This window comes from Podarcis melisellensis (assembly GCF_964234715.1).
Source record: "Podarcis melisellensis genome assembly, chromosome: Z".
In the NCBI taxonomy this organism is placed as follows: domain Eukaryota; kingdom Metazoa; phylum Chordata; class Lepidosauria; order Squamata; family Lacertidae; genus Podarcis; species Podarcis melisellensis.
In genome coordinates, this window is record NC_138547.1 from 49,818,352 (window position 1) to 49,835,492 (window position 17,141).

Genomic DNA, 17,141 nt, shown 5'->3' on the forward strand with positions numbered 1-17,141 from the left:
GTTTCTGATTCAACAAAATTCTATTAAGAAAAAACTCTGGAATGGGAAAAAAGACAGGATATTAGAGAAGATAAGAGATGGTGAAAAGAAGCTCAGACTTAATCCAAAGTCAAAAGAAGTGTTAAGAGAAATTAAGTTTCACCAAGCACAATATGCGATATTGATAAATCAAGAAGTTGAATGGAAAATTAAACAAATGAGACAAAGATCGTTTGAATCAGCAAATAAATGTGGAAAACTACTAGCATGGCAGTTGAAAAAGAGACATAAATTGAACTTTATTACCAATGTGGAGGTTGAGGGAGAAAGTATTCAGAAACCAGAAGAAATCAGAAAGTGCTTCCAGAGATATTTTAAAAAATTGTTTACCCAAGGTCCACAGGCAGAGACTGAAATAAATCAATTTATAAAAAGTAACGGATTGGAAAAATTATCTCAAGATAAACAAACAACCCTGAATTACAGAATAACACAACAGGAGATTGAAAGTGCCATTCAGAATTTGCAATTAGGCAAATCCCCAGGCCCAGATGGACTTACCTCCATGTATTATAAGGTACTAAAAGACTATCTGACTCAGCCATTAATGGAGGTATGCAATCAGATTATGGAGGGGAAGGGGGCACCAGAATCGTGGAAAGAAGCATTCATCACTTTGATACCAAAATTGGAATCTGAAAAGACTCAACTTAAGAATTATCGCCCCATATCACTCCTGAATGTGGATTATAAAATTTTTGCGGATATCTTGGCAAGTAGATTTTAAAAAGTTTTAAATGACGTAATTCACAAAGACCAAGCAGGCTTTCTCCCTGGCAGACATTTGTCTGACAACACTAGGAATATCATTGACGTTTTGGAGTTATTGCAGACAAATATGAATACGAAAGCAGTGCTAATATTTATAGATGCAGAGAAGGCCTTTGACAATATATCTTGGAAATTTATGAAGAGAAATCTGGAAGAGATGGGAGTGGGAAGGGCGTTTCAAAATGGTATAGAAGCAATCTATTCAGAGCAAAAGGCTAAATTAATAGTGAACAATGTGGTGACAGAAGAGCTTAGAATTGAAAAAGGAACACGACAGGGGTGCCCCTTATCACCTCTGCTATTTATTTCTGTCCTGGAGGTTTTGCTGAACATGATTAGGAAGGATCAGCTGGTGGAAGGAATACAGGTCGGAGGAAAACAATATAAATTGAAAGCTTTCACAGACGACCTAGTTTTAACTCTACAGGAGCCAGAAACTAGCACAAAAAGAGTTTTAGAATTAATCTATGAGTTTGGTCGGGTGGCGGGATTCAGGTTGAACAAACAAAAAACTAAGGTTTTGGCGAAAAACCTGACTTTTTCAGAAATAGATGGGTTCCAGAAGGAAACGGAGTTAAATGTGGTTAAAAAAGTGAAATACCTGGGGGTTAATTTGTCTGGAAAAAATTTGAACTTATTTAAAGACAACTATGAAAAATGTTGGACAGAAATCAAAAAGGATTTAGAAATCTGGTCAAGACTAAAACTTTCCTTGTTGGGAAGAATTGCTGCTGTAAAGATGAATGTATTGCCAAAGATGTTATTTTTGTTTCAAACCCTGCAGATCGTGGACAGAGTGGAGTGCTTTGGAAAGTGGCAGAAGGATGTTGTGAAATTTGTCTGGCAGGGCAAAAAGCCCCGGATAAAATTTAAAATATTAACAGATGCAAAAGAAAGAGGGGGATTTGCCCTGCCGGACTTAAGGTTATATTATGAGGCAGCATCCTTCTGCTGGATGAAGGATTGGTTCTTACTAGAAAACACTGATGTCCTAGATCTGGAAGGGTTTAACAACGCCTTTGGATGGCATGCATATTTGTGGTACGACAAGGTAAAGGTTCACAAACTATTTAAGAATCATATTGTCAGGAAAGCTTTATTTATTGTCTGGACTAAATATAAGGACTTACTTGAAAATAAGACGCCGAGGTGGTTATCACCAACGGAGGCAAAGGCCCCCAAACTACTTAATATGGAGAGTGGCTGGGCAAAATATTGGGAGATAATAGAAAAGGTTGGTGACAATTGGAGGTTGCAGAGTTTAGAAAAAATAAAAGATAAGGTGCGAGACTGGTTTCATTATGCCCAAATTCAAGAGATTTTTAAAAAAGATAAAAAGATTGGCTTCCAGGCGGAAAAATCAAAATTAGAGACGGAATTACTTGAACCTAAGACGAAAGTGCTCTCAAGAATGTATAACTTGCTGCTTAAATGGAATACTCAAGATGAGATAGTCAAATCAGCCATGATAAAATGGGCTCAAGATATTGGGTACAACATTATGTTTGAAGACTGGGAAAGGTTATGGAACACCGGTATGAAATTCACGGCATGTAATGCCTTGAAAGAAAACATTATGAAAATGATATATAGGTGGTACATGACCCCAGTCAAACTTGCAAAGATATATCATCTGTCTGACAATAAGTGTTGGAAGTGTAAAGAGGCTGAAGGAACTTTTTTTCACCTCTGGTGGACATGCCTGAGGGTGAAGGCCTTCTGGGAAATGATTTATAATGAGTTGAAAAAGGTGTTCAAGTACACCTTTCACAAGAAACCAGAGGCCTTCCTCCTGGGCATGGTGGATCAGAGAGTGTTAAAGAAGGATAGAACTTTCTTTTTATATGCAACCACAGCAGCAAGAATTTTATTAGCTAAATATTGGAAAGCACAGGAGCTACCCACGCTGGAAGAGTGGCATGCGCAACTGATGGACTATATGGAACTGGCTGAAATGACTGGCAGAATCCGAGACCTGGGAGAAGAAGCAGTGGAAGAGGATTGGAAAAAATTTAAGGACTATTTACAAAAAAACTTTAAAATATATGAATGTTGAGAATTTGCTAAGTTCTGGGACAATATGCTTCAGTAATTAAATTTTGATGATCGTGGAAATTAAGTTATGACTGTGAAATGACTAAAGTTTAGAGTAAAGTTTTTACTTTTAGGATGGACGGAAAGTGAATTAATAACAAATACTCTAAATCTAACTTATAAATTAGACGAAAGTACAAAAACGCAGGAAACAAGATATCAATTTGCTGTTATCTTTCTTTATTGTAAAAGATGCAGGGGATGGGGGATGTGGGGAAGTCTAGTGGAATATGAAAAATTGTTTTCAAAATGTGAAATTGGCTCTTCTATAACTTTCTCTCTTTTTTCTTTCTCTGTAAAATCGCTTTTGTGGAATCACTGACGATGTATTTGACCTTGGAAAAAAGCAATAATAATAATAATAAAATAAAATAAAATAGGCAGAAGGATAAAAGATTAGAAAGAATCAGAAGGGGAAGTTGGGCTGGCAGAAAGGGAAATATGTTTCTTTCTTTCAGTGACTTATGTTATGTTGATTGAATTGTCAAACCCAATACACACACACACACACACACACACACACACAAAAAGCAAAACATATTCCAAATTCACTAGTTGTGAACTGAATCAGGGATTTAAGGGATGCAATGACCAACCTGCTAATATGAAAAAACACTGTTCTAAGGATAACATATTGATATGCATAGAATAAGCATGTCAAGATGTTCGAAACTAAGGCAAAATTAATACAGTGGTACCTCTGGTTACATATGCTTCAGATTACATACGCTTCAGGTTACAGACTCCGCTAACCCAGAAATAGTGCTTCAGGATGAGAACAGAAATCGTGCTCTGGCGGCGCCGCAGCAGCAGGAGGCCCTATTAGCTAAAGTGGTGCTTCAGGTTAAGAACAGTTTCAGTTGAAGAACAGACCTCCGGAACGAATTAAGTACTTAACCCAAGGTACCACTGTAATGGCTTTACATTGATTCCTACAAGACACAATGTTAAAGCATTTATAACATACCGGATGTCGGGTTGCGGTGGAGGGAAGCCACAAGGGTGTAAATGATAGTTTTTTATTTTTGTGTATATGAATTTTGTTTTTCGTATCTCTTTCTTGTTTTTTTTCTTGATTAATTTTACACACACACACACACATACGAGATGCAATGAAGGGATGATTGTGGGCATTGTGACCCCTTCCAAGTTGTCCCTTATGCCAGGGACATTCGACTTCCAAGAGACTGTGATCTACTTCCGGGGGTGGGGGGTGGGGAGACTGGCAGTGATTTACCCATTTTTTAGGGCGGTGTTCAGAGTTGACAAGCGTTTATTTAGGGGGGCAGACCAAAGTTGTTGAGTTTTTTAGGGGGGCAGGTCAAGGTTGTTGAACTTTTCTTAAGGGGGCAGGTCAAAGAAAGCTTTTTAAGTATGTGATGGAAATGCAAGAAAATAAGAGAATTTTGGGACATTACCGTATTTCCCTGTGTATAAGACTAGGTTTTTCCCCTAAAAAATAATGTCAAAAATTAGGGGGCATCTTATATACGGGGCCATCTCCCCCCATTTTCTTAAATCTGAGTGTTCCCCCCCAAAAAAAATAAGGGGCATCTTATACATGGGATGTCTTATAGACGAAAAAAATACGGTATATATAATGATTATTTTTTTAATACTCACGTTCCCATTTACAAAAAAAATGGAGAGCAGACTTGCTCGATCAGACCAATGGCCCATCTAGTCATCTTGTTCTGGGCACTGGGCAGCCAGTTGCTTCTGGGAATCCCAGTTTAGTGCAAGGAGGAAATAGTCACAATATATATATAATAAACTGAAAAAGATACTCAAATTCCCATTTACAAAAAAACCGGAGGCCCTCCTATTAGGAATCATGCCAACAGAAATTAAGAAAAAGGTTAGACCACTCTTCATGTATGCACCGACAACAGCCAGAATTTGAGTGGTGAGAAACTTGAAAAGTGAAAATATTCCCACAAAAACCAATTGGTAGGCCCAAATGGTAGAATATATACAACTGGCAAAAATGACAGGGAGACTTCGAGGATACTCGACATAGAAGGTGAATAAAGAATGGGTAGTATTGAAAGATTACTTGAATACTGATGGGGATAACAAAAAACTTCTGGCAGACATAGATTAACTCTTGTAACTGAAAGGTGACAAATAAAAGGACCTTTTGATAAGAACTAAGAAATCACAAAAAGACACTGTGTGTAAAATTACAAATTGAAATATGGTATAATGAGAATAAGCAGAAGTTTGTTTTACTGATTTCATCCTTGATCCGTATTTTAATATTCTGTTGGAAGTCACCCAGAGTGGTTGGGGGAACCCAGCCAGATGGGCGGGGTATAAATTTTAAATAATAATAATAATAATAATAATAATAATAATAATAATTCTGTTGGGAGCCGCCCAGAGTAGCTGGGAAAACCCAGCCAGATGGGTGGGGGAGAAATGATTTATTATTATTATTATTATTATTACTATTATTACTATTCTTATTCTATTTTTTCCTTTTCCTTTTTTTCCTTTCTTAGCAAAGTTTGTATATGGAGTTTGTACATGGAGTTTGTATACAGGTTACATTGTTTATTTTTATGTATGTAATGTTTGAATGTTTAATAAAGATTTTTAAAAATTAAAACAAAAATAAAACGGAAAGTGTGAGAAATTGCAAAAAATTGCAGGCAGCCGGTTGGACACCCCTGACTTATACTCTAAAAGATGATTTAGACAGCTATAACTAGTGCCACTATCATAGTGTCTCTCTAATGCAGGCATAGCCCAACTTGGCCCTCCAGCTGTTTTGAGACTACAACTGGAGGGCCAAGTTTGGCCAGCTCTACAATACCTTGTCCTCCTCCAGCTTCTGTTTCCGCTTTTCCTCTACTGCTACTCTCCTTTGTTGCTCCTTCAACTTCTGTTCCTTCAGTCGTCTCTGCCTCTCCTCCATTTGCTTCTCATACTGGAGCTTGGCCTTCTTCTCCTTTTCCAATATCTGAGTTTCTTTGGCAGCTGCAAATTTCAACCAGGGTGGATAAAAATCAATGATTTTAAAAAAATAATTTTTTTAAAAAATCGGATTTAAAAAATTTAAATCAATTTTTTAAAATTTAAATCAGATTTTTTGATTTAAATCAGATTTTTTAAAAATTTAAATCAGATTTAAAAAAAAATGTAAATCAGATTTTTAAAATAAAATGCTTCTGGAGGAAAAATCTTTCTAAAGATTTTCTATTTAAGTGACATTCTAGTTCATCAGGAAATAAGGATTTCTTTTAAGTTTTTCATGTGTGCTAAAACTAAGACTTTTTTAAAAGAATGGTTTAAACACATCAGTTAACAAACATAGATGCCATGATGCTATTGTTTTAGGTAAATAAATTGTTTAAATGGTTATGAAGGGAATGCATCTTTTTCTCCTTCCAATCGAGTATAGCAGAAAAGCTGTCCAAATAGAAGCAGTTAATTTATTAAACTTCACCATCATTTCATCATTATCTGTCAATGTATTTCTAAGATTAGAACCAAATCAGTCATGTTTGATAGAACTGTCAAAACCACTGAAAATTTATTCTTTCAAAAATGAAACCTTTCTCTGCTTGTCCAGATTAAGAGGATGCCAGCAAGGCTGAACCTTTCTGTAAAATATATTGATTTGAATCAAGTCTTACTGACTAGTGATTTAAATCAGGTCTGACTGACTAGTGATTTAAATTGATTTGATTGAAATCAGATCCACCCTGTCTGCCCCACAAATGCAACAGGCTGCATTTTTTATCCATACTTTTAAATATATGCCTACCTTGTTGCTTCTCGCGCTCCTCTCTCCGTTCCCTGGCCAGCCTTTGCCTCTCTTCTGTTCTCAAAGTGGAACCATCGATCACTGGAAAGGACGGCAAAGTTGAACTGGTTACAGGGCTGAGATTTCTGGAGGAACAAGTTACCAATGGGCGCAATTTTCTTTTCCCAGGAGTGCAACTCCAGCCTGATCAGAATTAGGGTGGTTCATAAAAAGCTAAGAACTCATGGGAACCAGCAGAAAAAATTAACGTTCCAGAATTGCAGAGAGAATTTCATAGAAAATATCCCCACAAGCCAAAACCCCATAACTGGCATCTTCAAGAAATTTTTGAAGAGACAGATAGCGAGGAACAAGAGTTCATAGGGTTCGGTCCTTCAGAAACAGAGGAGAGCGAGGAGGAGGAGAAAGGGGGGCTTAGGGGAGGGGGTGATGTCAGGGAAGAGTTAGAAGTTTCCAGTTTATCAAGGGGGGGGGAAGAGAGCAGTGAAGCTAATAGAAGGGAGCAAGAGGAACAACAGGGAGGGACCGGCTGTTCCGGGGAAAGGCAAGGGTGCAGTTCTAGCTCAGATTGGGAGGAGGGGAGATACAGGCCAGCTCTAGCCAGGAGGGTAGGAAAAAGAGCGGGAAAGTGAAGGGAAGGGCGCCTTCGCCATTTTGAGGGTGGCTGGTCACGGAGAAGCAGAGCTCAGAAGGGATCTGAAAGAAGTGACTCTGAGGAATAATAGTTAAGAACCGTTTATAAGATTGTTTTGCTAATAATCAATAAAAAGTTATAAAAGAACAAGAAGCGTTTGTGTGGTGATCTGAAGAGGACAATGACCAATCCTGACACGTGGCCAGCGTGACGAAGCTGCCTCTGGCGAGCCAGCACCAGCACACGGAAACGCCGTTTACCTTCCCGCCGGAGCAGTACCTATTTATCTACTTGCACTTTGACATGCTTTTGAACTGCTAGGTGGGCAGGAGCTGGGACCGAACAACAGGAGCTCACCCCGCCGCGGGGATTTGCACCGCCGACCTTACGATCAGCAAGTCCTAGGCACCGAGGTTTTATCCACAGCGCCACCTGCGTCAGATATAGCCATATAATTCCTAGTGTAGTAAGATAAGACCTTTGGAGCAGGCATTTTCAAAATAGAGTTTTTTAATAAACCATCCTACTGAACACCCAATGCTTTTCAGTGGAGCAGGGTCAAGATATTAACTCAGGCATGGCCAAATGTGGCCCTCCAGCTGTTTGGGGACTACAATTCCCATTATCCCTGAGCACTGGTCCTGTTAGCTAGGGATGATGTCCCCAAACAGCTGGAGGGGCAAGTTGGGCCATGTCTGGTAGAGGTAAGACTGGCAAAAAAGTATAAAGAGAAGCGTTGGAAGTCGAATATTTGTGGTGTTCACATAGGATTTGTAGGTATGTTGGGTATGTATTATATGTAATGTATGTAATGTATTGTATCATATTTGTTAAGCACTATGTAAACTGATGTATAATACAGATTATTTTAAGAGAAAAGTAAATGCAGGGGTCAGCAAACCTTTTCAGCAGGGGGCCGGTCCACTGTCTCTCAGACCTTGTGGGGGCCGGACTAGATTTTGGAGGAAAAAATTGAACGAATTCCTATGCCCCACAAAAAAAGAGATGCATTTTAAATCAAAGCACACATTCTACTCATGTAAAAACACCAGGCAGGCCCCACCAATAACCCAGAGGTGCATTTTAAATAAAAGCACACATTCTACTCATGTAAAAACACGCTGATTCCTGGACCATCTGCGGGCTGGATTGAGAAGGCCACTGGGCTGGATCCGGCCCCCAGGCCTTAGGTTGCTTACCCATGTGGTCATTTCCTGCTTTGCAAAACAAAAACAGCATCTTCACTGGCCCAAGTAGACCAATTCCTACCGAGTCAAAATGGGACTCTTTTGAGAAGGAGAATATGCAACTTAAAAAGTAGCAGCACAGATTCGTGAACTAAAAAGCGGAAGGATGCGAAGAGCCACAACCAAGGTAGCCACAGGAATTGGTTTTTTTATTATTATTAAAGCAAGAATTTTACCTGGCCTGGTTGAAGATTTCATACCAGCTGGAGATTGGAGTGGAACAGGACTAGCACCACTTTGGCTTCTTCTTTCTTCTGCTAACACCTGGGCTGCAGCGACTGTAAAACAGACCACAATCACAGTTATTACAGCGAAAATCCACAATGTATTTCTGGCGGCAGGCTTCATGCAAGACTTGCTGGTTTGTCTCATCATTTTTTAAAATTTCTTCGTATACCATGTCAAAAAAACCAGAATTATTTTTATGAGGAATTTTCACAATGGACATTCCAAAGGACAATAAAAAGAGTCTTTCTATATGCGACTGGGGCCGCCAGGATCATGATTACAAAATCCTGGAAAAACAACATATTGCCGACAAAAGAAGAATGGCTCTTAAAACTTAGCGAGTATCTAGAACTAGCTCAACTTACAGAATCAATAAGAAATCACTCAAATGTGAGAATAAAGAGAGAATGGGTTGTTTTTATAAACTACATGAAAAAAGGTGGTTCTCAGTACTTCTCTTGGCTTGGGGTAGCCTAAAATACCACAGGCAATCCATAGACTTACTAAGAGAAAACAGACAAACAAAATATGATTTATTAGGAACCGCTGGTGGGTGGGGAAGTCGAGATACGAATTAGGGAGTCAAGCCTGAAGTCATAAGAGGAAATGTTATAATTATAAAAACCTGTAAGAAATAACTAATAGGAGAAAGGATGGCTTGTATTCCTTACAAAGAAGTTTATTGGATACTGTTTCATTTCTAGTTTCTTTTTCTTTCATTTTTCTTTTTTCCTATCTTTCCTTCTTTTGTTGGATATGCAGTGGCGTAGCGTGGGGGGTGCAGGGGGGCCCGGCCGCACCGGGTGCAACATCTGGGGGTTAGGGGGCGCAAATCCACGGGTTAGGGGGTGCAAATTACTTGCCTTGCCCCGGGTGCTGACAACCCACGCTACGCCACTGTGGATATGTAATATATACATACAGTGGTGCCTCGCAAGACGAAAAGAATCCGTTCCGCGAGTCTCTTCGTCTTTCGGTTTTTTCGTCTTGCGAAGCATGCCCATTAGCGGCTTAGCGGCTTAACGCTATTAGCGGCTTAGCGGATCAGCTGATAAGCGGCTTAGCGGATCAGCTGTTAAGCGGCTTAGGGGATCAGCTATTAAGCGGCTTAGCGGATCAGCTGATAAGCGGCTTAGCGGATCAGCTGATAAGCGGCTTGGGAAAAGGGGGGGAGGGGAAAAACCCCGCAGGAACTCGCAAGACATTTTCGTCTTGCGAAGCAAGCCCATAGGAAATTCGTTTTGCGAAGCACCTCCAAAACGGAAAACCCTTTCGTCTAGCGGGTTTTCCGTCTTGCGAGGCATTCGTCTTGCGGGGCACCACTGTATTATATATGTAATGTTTTTTTGGCTAAATAAAAAAAGGAGGGGAGAAACTTGCTGGTACGACAGTATTCAAACCTGCTTCTTGTGCAGATACGTCTCTAAAAATAAAAAGCTCATAGTTCTAAAACTCCTCACCCACAATAATACAGAAAGCAGACTTAACATGGACACGGGTATCAGAACGTGATCCCATCTCAGGCCTATTTCATTGCTCATCTTCTAACACTGTGTATGCCATCAAATGCCAGCAGTGCCCTTCGGCTCCCTATATTGGGCAAACAGGCCAGACTCTATGCCAAAGGATAAATGGGCATCAATCTGAAATCAGGAATCACATGGCAGAGAAGCCAGTTGGCCCTCCAGCTGTTTGGGGACTACAACTCCCATCCTCCCTGACCGCCAGTCCTGTGAGCTAGTTATGATGGGAGTTGTAGAGCCCAATCAGCTGGAGGGCCAAGTTGGGCCATGCCTGATCTAGAGCAGTGGTGGCCCAACTTGCCCCTCCAGCTGTTTGGGGACTACAATTCCCATTATCCCTGACCCCTGGTCCCGTGAGCTAGGGATGATGGGAATTGTAGTCCCAAAACAGCTGGGGGGCCGAGTTTGCCCAATCACTGCAGTAGGAGAACACTTCCATCTCCCAGGACATTCAACGCAGAATCTCCAAGCAGCTGTCTTATGACAAAAGAATTTCAGAAATAGACTTGAAAGAGAAGTTGCTGAATTGCAACTTATTACTCAACTGAAAACTATGGAGAGACCTGGTCTGAATAGAGATATTGGATTCCTGTGTCTTTATACATGCTAAAGCTATTTTGGGTCATCTGCATACCATCCCTTGCTTTTTCAGTTGTTAACAGTCGCCAGCTGGTTGACCATACCCATTGAATCCTACTACCCTTTGGAGAAAATCCCCAACCCACCCTCCCACTATACAGTGGTACCTCGGATTATATACGCTTCAGGTTACATACGCTTCAGGTTACAGACTCTGCTAACCCAGAAATAGTGCTTCAGGTTAAGAACTTTGCTTCAGGATGAGAACAGAAATCATGCTCCAGCGGCGCAGCAGCAGTAGGAGGCCCCACTAGCTAAAGTGGTGCTTCAGGTTAAGAACAGTTTCAGGTTAAGAACGGACCTCCGGAACAAATTAAGTACCTAACCCGAGGTACCACTGTATATCAGGGTCCAGACCAGTTTTACATACCATACTAAAAGAGCATAAAGCACAATAGAATTAAGTTTGGATTAACAATCAAATATAACAATAAACAATACAAATATGGGAGCAACAGGATTTTTAAGCATTGAGGTTCAAACCCACTTTGAAAGCTTCTACTAAAAACAAGCTGAGTTGGTCTCTAAGGTGCTACTGGACAATTTTTAAATTTATTTCGACTGCGTCAGATCAACACAGTTACCTACCTGAATGTTTCTTCAGCAGCTGATCATAAGAAATTACCGTATTTTTCCGTGTCTAAGACGCCCCCATGTCTAAGACGCCCCCTGTTTTTTGAGCCCTAATTGAAGAAATCAAGAATGGCAACATTCCGAGTCTAAGATGACCCCCAATTTTAAACTTTAAAAATTGGGGGCGAAATAAGAGTCTTACGCATGGGAAAATGCAGTTGGTTTCTACAATCGACACAAAGGAATAGATGCTGGGAATGCAAAACATACACAACACAGCAAATCAGGAATGTCAAAGTTCAGGCACAATGCAACATCTTTAAACAGCCCTCTTTCGGGAAGTTTTTAATGACTGGTGTTTTAATGCATTTTTAATCTTTTGCTGAAAGCTGCCCAAAGTGGCTGGGGAAACCCAGCTAGATGGGCTGGTTAGAAATAATACATGATGATAATCATCACCATCACCATCATCATCATCATCTCCTGATTTCATAGGGAAAGATACTTCTTCAGCAGCTGATCAAAAGAAATTACATTTCTACAATTGACACTAAGGATTCTGCAAGCAAAACAAGGCGGCTGGCTTCCTTGTCCCCGATTTCGGTCCTCACTCGAACTCAGCACTGTAGAAGGGAGGGAAGGAGGAAGAAGGAAAAGCATTTCCCCTCTCCATGACAACTGTTCTGTCATGGCAATAATCCTCCCCAGGCTGCACCAAAAACAATCACCTCCAAGTACTTTAATAAAAAATGATTTAAATCAAGTCTTACAGACTTGTGATTGAAATCAAATCCACCCTGCTATGGATATTTACATCATGTTTTATAGAATAACAAGTGCCGAACTGCCGATCTCCTTGTGCAAGATACCAAATAACTGCAACAGGCTTTAAATTGACAACACAATGATAAAAAAGACCCCTCTGAACTAATTCCTCCCCCAGCATAAGGATCTTAACTCATCATTATCTAAGTGTGGCGCATGGCATTATCCTGGCTGCATCCCTCTCCCCTTGAACAAATGCCATTGTCACAACACTTGCTTCAAGGGGGACGCAGTTAATAATAAAATAATAATAATAATAATAATAATAATAATAATAATAATAATTTCTACCCTGCCCATCTGGCTGGGTTTCCCCAGCCACTCTAGGCGGCTTCCAACAAGAGATTAAAAATACATTAAAACATCACTGATAAGAAATCAGACCCTCTCGACACTCAATTTGTCTCACTGACCTGGAGTAAGAAGACAGACATTAAAATTAACGGAAATTAATTCAAGAACACAGAGGCCAAATATAGATCTAATATTCTCTGTGCCCTGCATGTAGACTAGTATACTAAAACAGATGTTGATCTCTTCCTGTTTTCATGCTCCCCCACCTCACTGCATTGAGAAATTATGCTTCCTTTTTCGTGTTTCTTTGTTTTTCCTTGCTTGCTCTCAACGCAGGGAAGTACAGTAGACTAGTTTCCTCTTCCCCTCTTCCCCGCCCCTTTATGTGAGGAAATTGCCTTCCCTCTCAGTGGGAACTTTTCCCCCTGTATGTGTTGTTTGTCAAGTTCACAGGCATTATCAATACACCCCATTAATACACCCCAATTAAGAAGAAGAGGAAGAGGAAGAAGAGGAAGAAGAAGTTGTTATTTATACCCCACCCATCTGGCTGGGGTTCTCCAGCCGCTCTGGGCAGCTTCCAACAAAAGATTAAAATACAATAATATTAATAATAATAATAAATATTAAAAGCTTTCCTAAACATTTGGACTGTCTCCTAGTGTCATGACTGCAGTCCAAATGGGAGACTCCCCCAGCTTCTTGGAATAAAAGAAAAAGACCCTGGGAGATCCATTAACAGATGTCCTGTTTCAGGTCTAGTTTTTGGGTCTCGGTTCTGACTGTATTTGAAATTACTGGTAAAATGTCAGTTCATATGTAAGAAGTCTGAGGCTGTTTCATTCAGAAGATGTGACAGTAGAACTGTTCCATTTTAGTATAACATGTGGAGTAGAGAAAATCTTTATAATTTCAGACTTGCCAACCTAAATTAAACAGATAGGTAGCCGTGTTGGTCTGCCATAGTCAAAACAAAAAAAATTCCTTCCAGTAGCACCTTAAAGACCAACTAAGTTAGTTCTTGGTATGAGCTTTCGTGTGTATGCACACTTCTTCAGATACCTGAAGATACTTCTTCAGATACTTCTTCAGATACCTGTGGAAGGACGTATCTGAAGAAGTGTGCATGCACACGAAGGCTCATACCAAGAACTAACTTAGTTGGTCTTTAAGGTGCTACTGGAAGGATTTTTGTTTTGTTTTGACTAAATTAAACAGTAATTCCAAGTAGGATCATTCCACATCAAATTGACGCAAAAAACCCCAAGGGTTTCATCACCTGCCATATCAGATTTGAATGAAACTTGGTGTACTCCCTTCCCTTACAGTTGAAAGACACCCCCTTAATTCCTCCCCCCATCTCAAATGGTTTTAATTTTAGTAAGATTAAAAAAGCATGAAAACATCCGTTCGAAACTTCCCGAGACAATAGATCCTAGCGCTGCAAATCACAATGGGTTCCCAGTCCAACTTTGAAATAACTTGCGTCTCCGAAAGATACAATGATGTCTCTATCATGCAAGTGGAAAAAAGCATTGCTATTGTATTTAGACTCCCCGAGCTTCTTCCTTCATAAGAGAGTTTGCATTCTTCCTCTGCCCATGCATTCATGTTCGTGGTACCACTTCGCTCGACTCTACAGCAGTGCCAAGTCTGTAAGGTTCAGATAGTTAACAAATATGAAAGCAATAATACGGAAAGGCTGCAGAAAGTCCCAGGCTCAAACATCCAATATCTCCACACCTGAAACCCTGGAGATTTTCATCGGCAATACTGCATTGGATTGACCAATAGGTCTGACTCAGAATAAGGCAGTTCCTATGCTCACTATAACTCAGTGGTGTTCAAACCTTTTTCAAAGACGGCCGGATTTGATGAAGTGAAGGACTGTGAGGGCCAACCAAAGCTGTTGAGCTTTTTTTAGAACTTTGGACATGCCTGCTATAACTAATGCCAGTGTACTGAAATAAGCAAAGACTGTCAGTGTCGAAGCGACAATCAACTTTGAACCGGTCACGTTGCCTTCCAAAGAAATGACTCTCTTTCAAACTTAAAAAAGGAAAGTGTAACGCTGGTGGAGAGGTTGAAAGATCTCAAGGCAAATTTTAAAAATGTAGTATAAACACCAACAACTGGGAAACACTGGCCTGCGAGAGCTCCAGTTGGAGAACAGCCTTGACCAAAGGCGTCCTGGGCTTTGAAGACACTCAAACTTGGGACGCGAGGGAGAGACGGGTGAAGAGGAAGAACCTTCACCGGGATCAATTCCCCCCAGAAACCCCACTGTGGAAGGACGTGTGGATCCAGAATTGGCCTCCACTGTCACTTATGGGCTCACTGCTAAAATCCGTGTTGATGGAAGACAGTCTGACTCAGCTATGAGGGATTGCCAAAGAAGAAGGCAACGACGTAAGGCTTCCATTTTCAGATAATTTTTAATGCAGGGAAGCCCACAAAAGGGCTGTCTTCCTGTCCAAAATGGCACAATTCATAATGTGACCTCCTGTATGAGATATAGACCTATCCTTATTTTGGGGTTGTGAGAGGCTAGCCACCCACCCACCTCCACAACTAAACAATTTGCTTTCTGTGTGATCAATGAAGAGGGGGGCTTGCCTGTCAGGAGATCAGGCCAGGAAGCTGTTTTAAATATCCACTTCTTTTTAAATTCCAGGGTATCAGTATGCCTCGATATATCATAGGTACAAGGGAGGGCGTTTGTGGAAAAAATGCTGCAATAGTAAGTTTTGTGCTAAGACTGAGACAAAAGATACCCTTGATTCAGTAGCAGATATACTGTATTTTACCATGCATAAGACTATATCCCCCCACCAATTAAGTTTTAAATTGGCGGTCGTCTTATACACGGAATGTTGCAATTAATTATTTCTGAATTTGGGGCTCAAAAGATAGGGGTCATCTTAGACATGGGGGCATATTGTACATGGAAAAATACGGTAATTTGTTTGGAAAACTCCAAAAGCCTTTTTTTCCTTTCCAGCAAACCGATCAGTTGGTCTGCTAAAGACAGAGAAAACTGTCAATTTCATTGTTGCTCGCAGATTTCAGTGTCTCAGCTATGGATCTGCCAGTTTCATTGTGCTGCCTATTCGGCGGGGGGGGGGGGGAATAGGAGTAGACAGCGACTGGTACCAGAATCACCCACAAACCGAAAATAATACATGATGTACATTAAAATGACAACCAAGGATCTTGTAGCGCCTTAGATACTAATATGCTTGCAGTTTGCTCAGCTAATTTCTTGTGAAATGACTCTGAAGCTGCTGGAAAACTAATAAAAAGGCGATATTTAAATCAATAAATTTCACAAGCACACACACATGCTAAAAAGAGGCAGAACCAGTGAGCATCTGTCTAGGATGGAGGGAAATCAGAAAAAGGGTAGAAGAGAATGACCCAACTGAGGAGGGAGAGGACCAAGACAAAACGGAGGAGCCAGCTTGGAGAAGTATCAGAAAACAGGGCTTTAAAAGTCATCTTTGTTTCTTCAGCTTGTAAAGCGCCTTGAGTAATGTAAGATAGAAAGACGGTATACAAGTGATGATGATGATCTTAAGGGGCAATAGGGCGGTTCATAAAAAACTTTTTAATGAAAATGCCTGCTCCAAAGGTTTTATCTTACTACACGAGGGATTATATAGCTGTATCTGAATTTTGTTGCATATCACGGGAAGGGGGGGTTACGAGGTGTCTTGCGAGGGGGTGAGAATAGGAGGAGCCTGCCCTACCCCTTCCCCTCCCTCTCCCTGCGCCCCCTCACCCATCTTCTCTCGGAGCCCCCTCAGGGGCGGCAGAGGCGGAGGCGAGGCGGCGAGGGTCTCGGGGCCCGTGGCGGCGCCGTTGCCCTCCGCCATTTTCGGACCACTGAGGCGGTGTGGGGGGCGCGAGCCCCACTCGCAGGCGCGCGCTCCGCTGCTCCCGGACTCCCACTCGGGCGGGCCGACTTCGGCAAGCTGACTTGAGGCGCGGCGGCGTTGCGCATGCGCCCTTGAGCGTCCCCGTCCGTCAGGCGGGTCGCGCACGCGCGCTCCCTCCACCACTCGATCGCGCGCCTGACACAGCCCCCGGCGGCACCTCAAGGGAGGGAGCGGCGGACGCTCGAGCCCCACACTTCGCCCCCCCCCCGCCCCTCGGAGCGGCGCTAGGCCCCCTTTCCCGCCAAAAGTCTCAGACCCGACTTCGGAGGACTGGAGGCGCATGCGCCGGGTAGGGAGGGAGGCCGGGTCTCGCGCCCGCCCTTGATCGTCCCCCGTGCGTCTGGAGGGTGGCGCGCGCCTAATTCCGTCCCAGGCGGCGCCTGAGGGGAGGGAGGGAGGGAGCGGCGCGCACGCGCTCCCACTTGCCGCCTTCGAGCGGCTCCTCAATGGAGGGAGAGAGCGGGAGCGCGCGTTCCCCCTCAGCGCGCGCTCTATCTCTCCTGACCCCCTCTGGAGCGGCGGATTCGAATCCTCCCTTTTCCCACCAAAATTTACCTCAGATCC

The 17,141-nt window shown here is 41.8% G+C and overlaps 1 protein-coding gene across 1 annotated transcript in view; it reads right to left on the reverse strand.

Annotated features, from left to right (window-relative positions):
- The window catches only part of MAP7D3 (MAP7 domain containing 3), a 77,714-nt gene extending 60,958 nt beyond the window's left edge, over positions 1–16,756 (reverse strand). Inside the window, exons 1-4 of the mRNA XM_081896215.1 lie at positions 16,421–16,756; positions 8,734–8,835; positions 6,677–6,757; positions 5,718–5,886 (exon numbers count right to left, since the gene is read on the reverse strand). Coding sequence (XP_081752341.1) covers positions 5,718–5,886; positions 6,677–6,757; positions 8,734–8,835; positions 16,421–16,514 — 446 coding nt within the window. The 5' untranslated portion in view covers positions 16,515–16,756. The remainder of the gene's footprint in view (positions 1–5,717; positions 5,887–6,676; positions 6,758–8,733; positions 8,836–16,420) is intronic.
- Between the last annotated feature and the right edge of the window lie 385 nt (positions 16,757–17,141).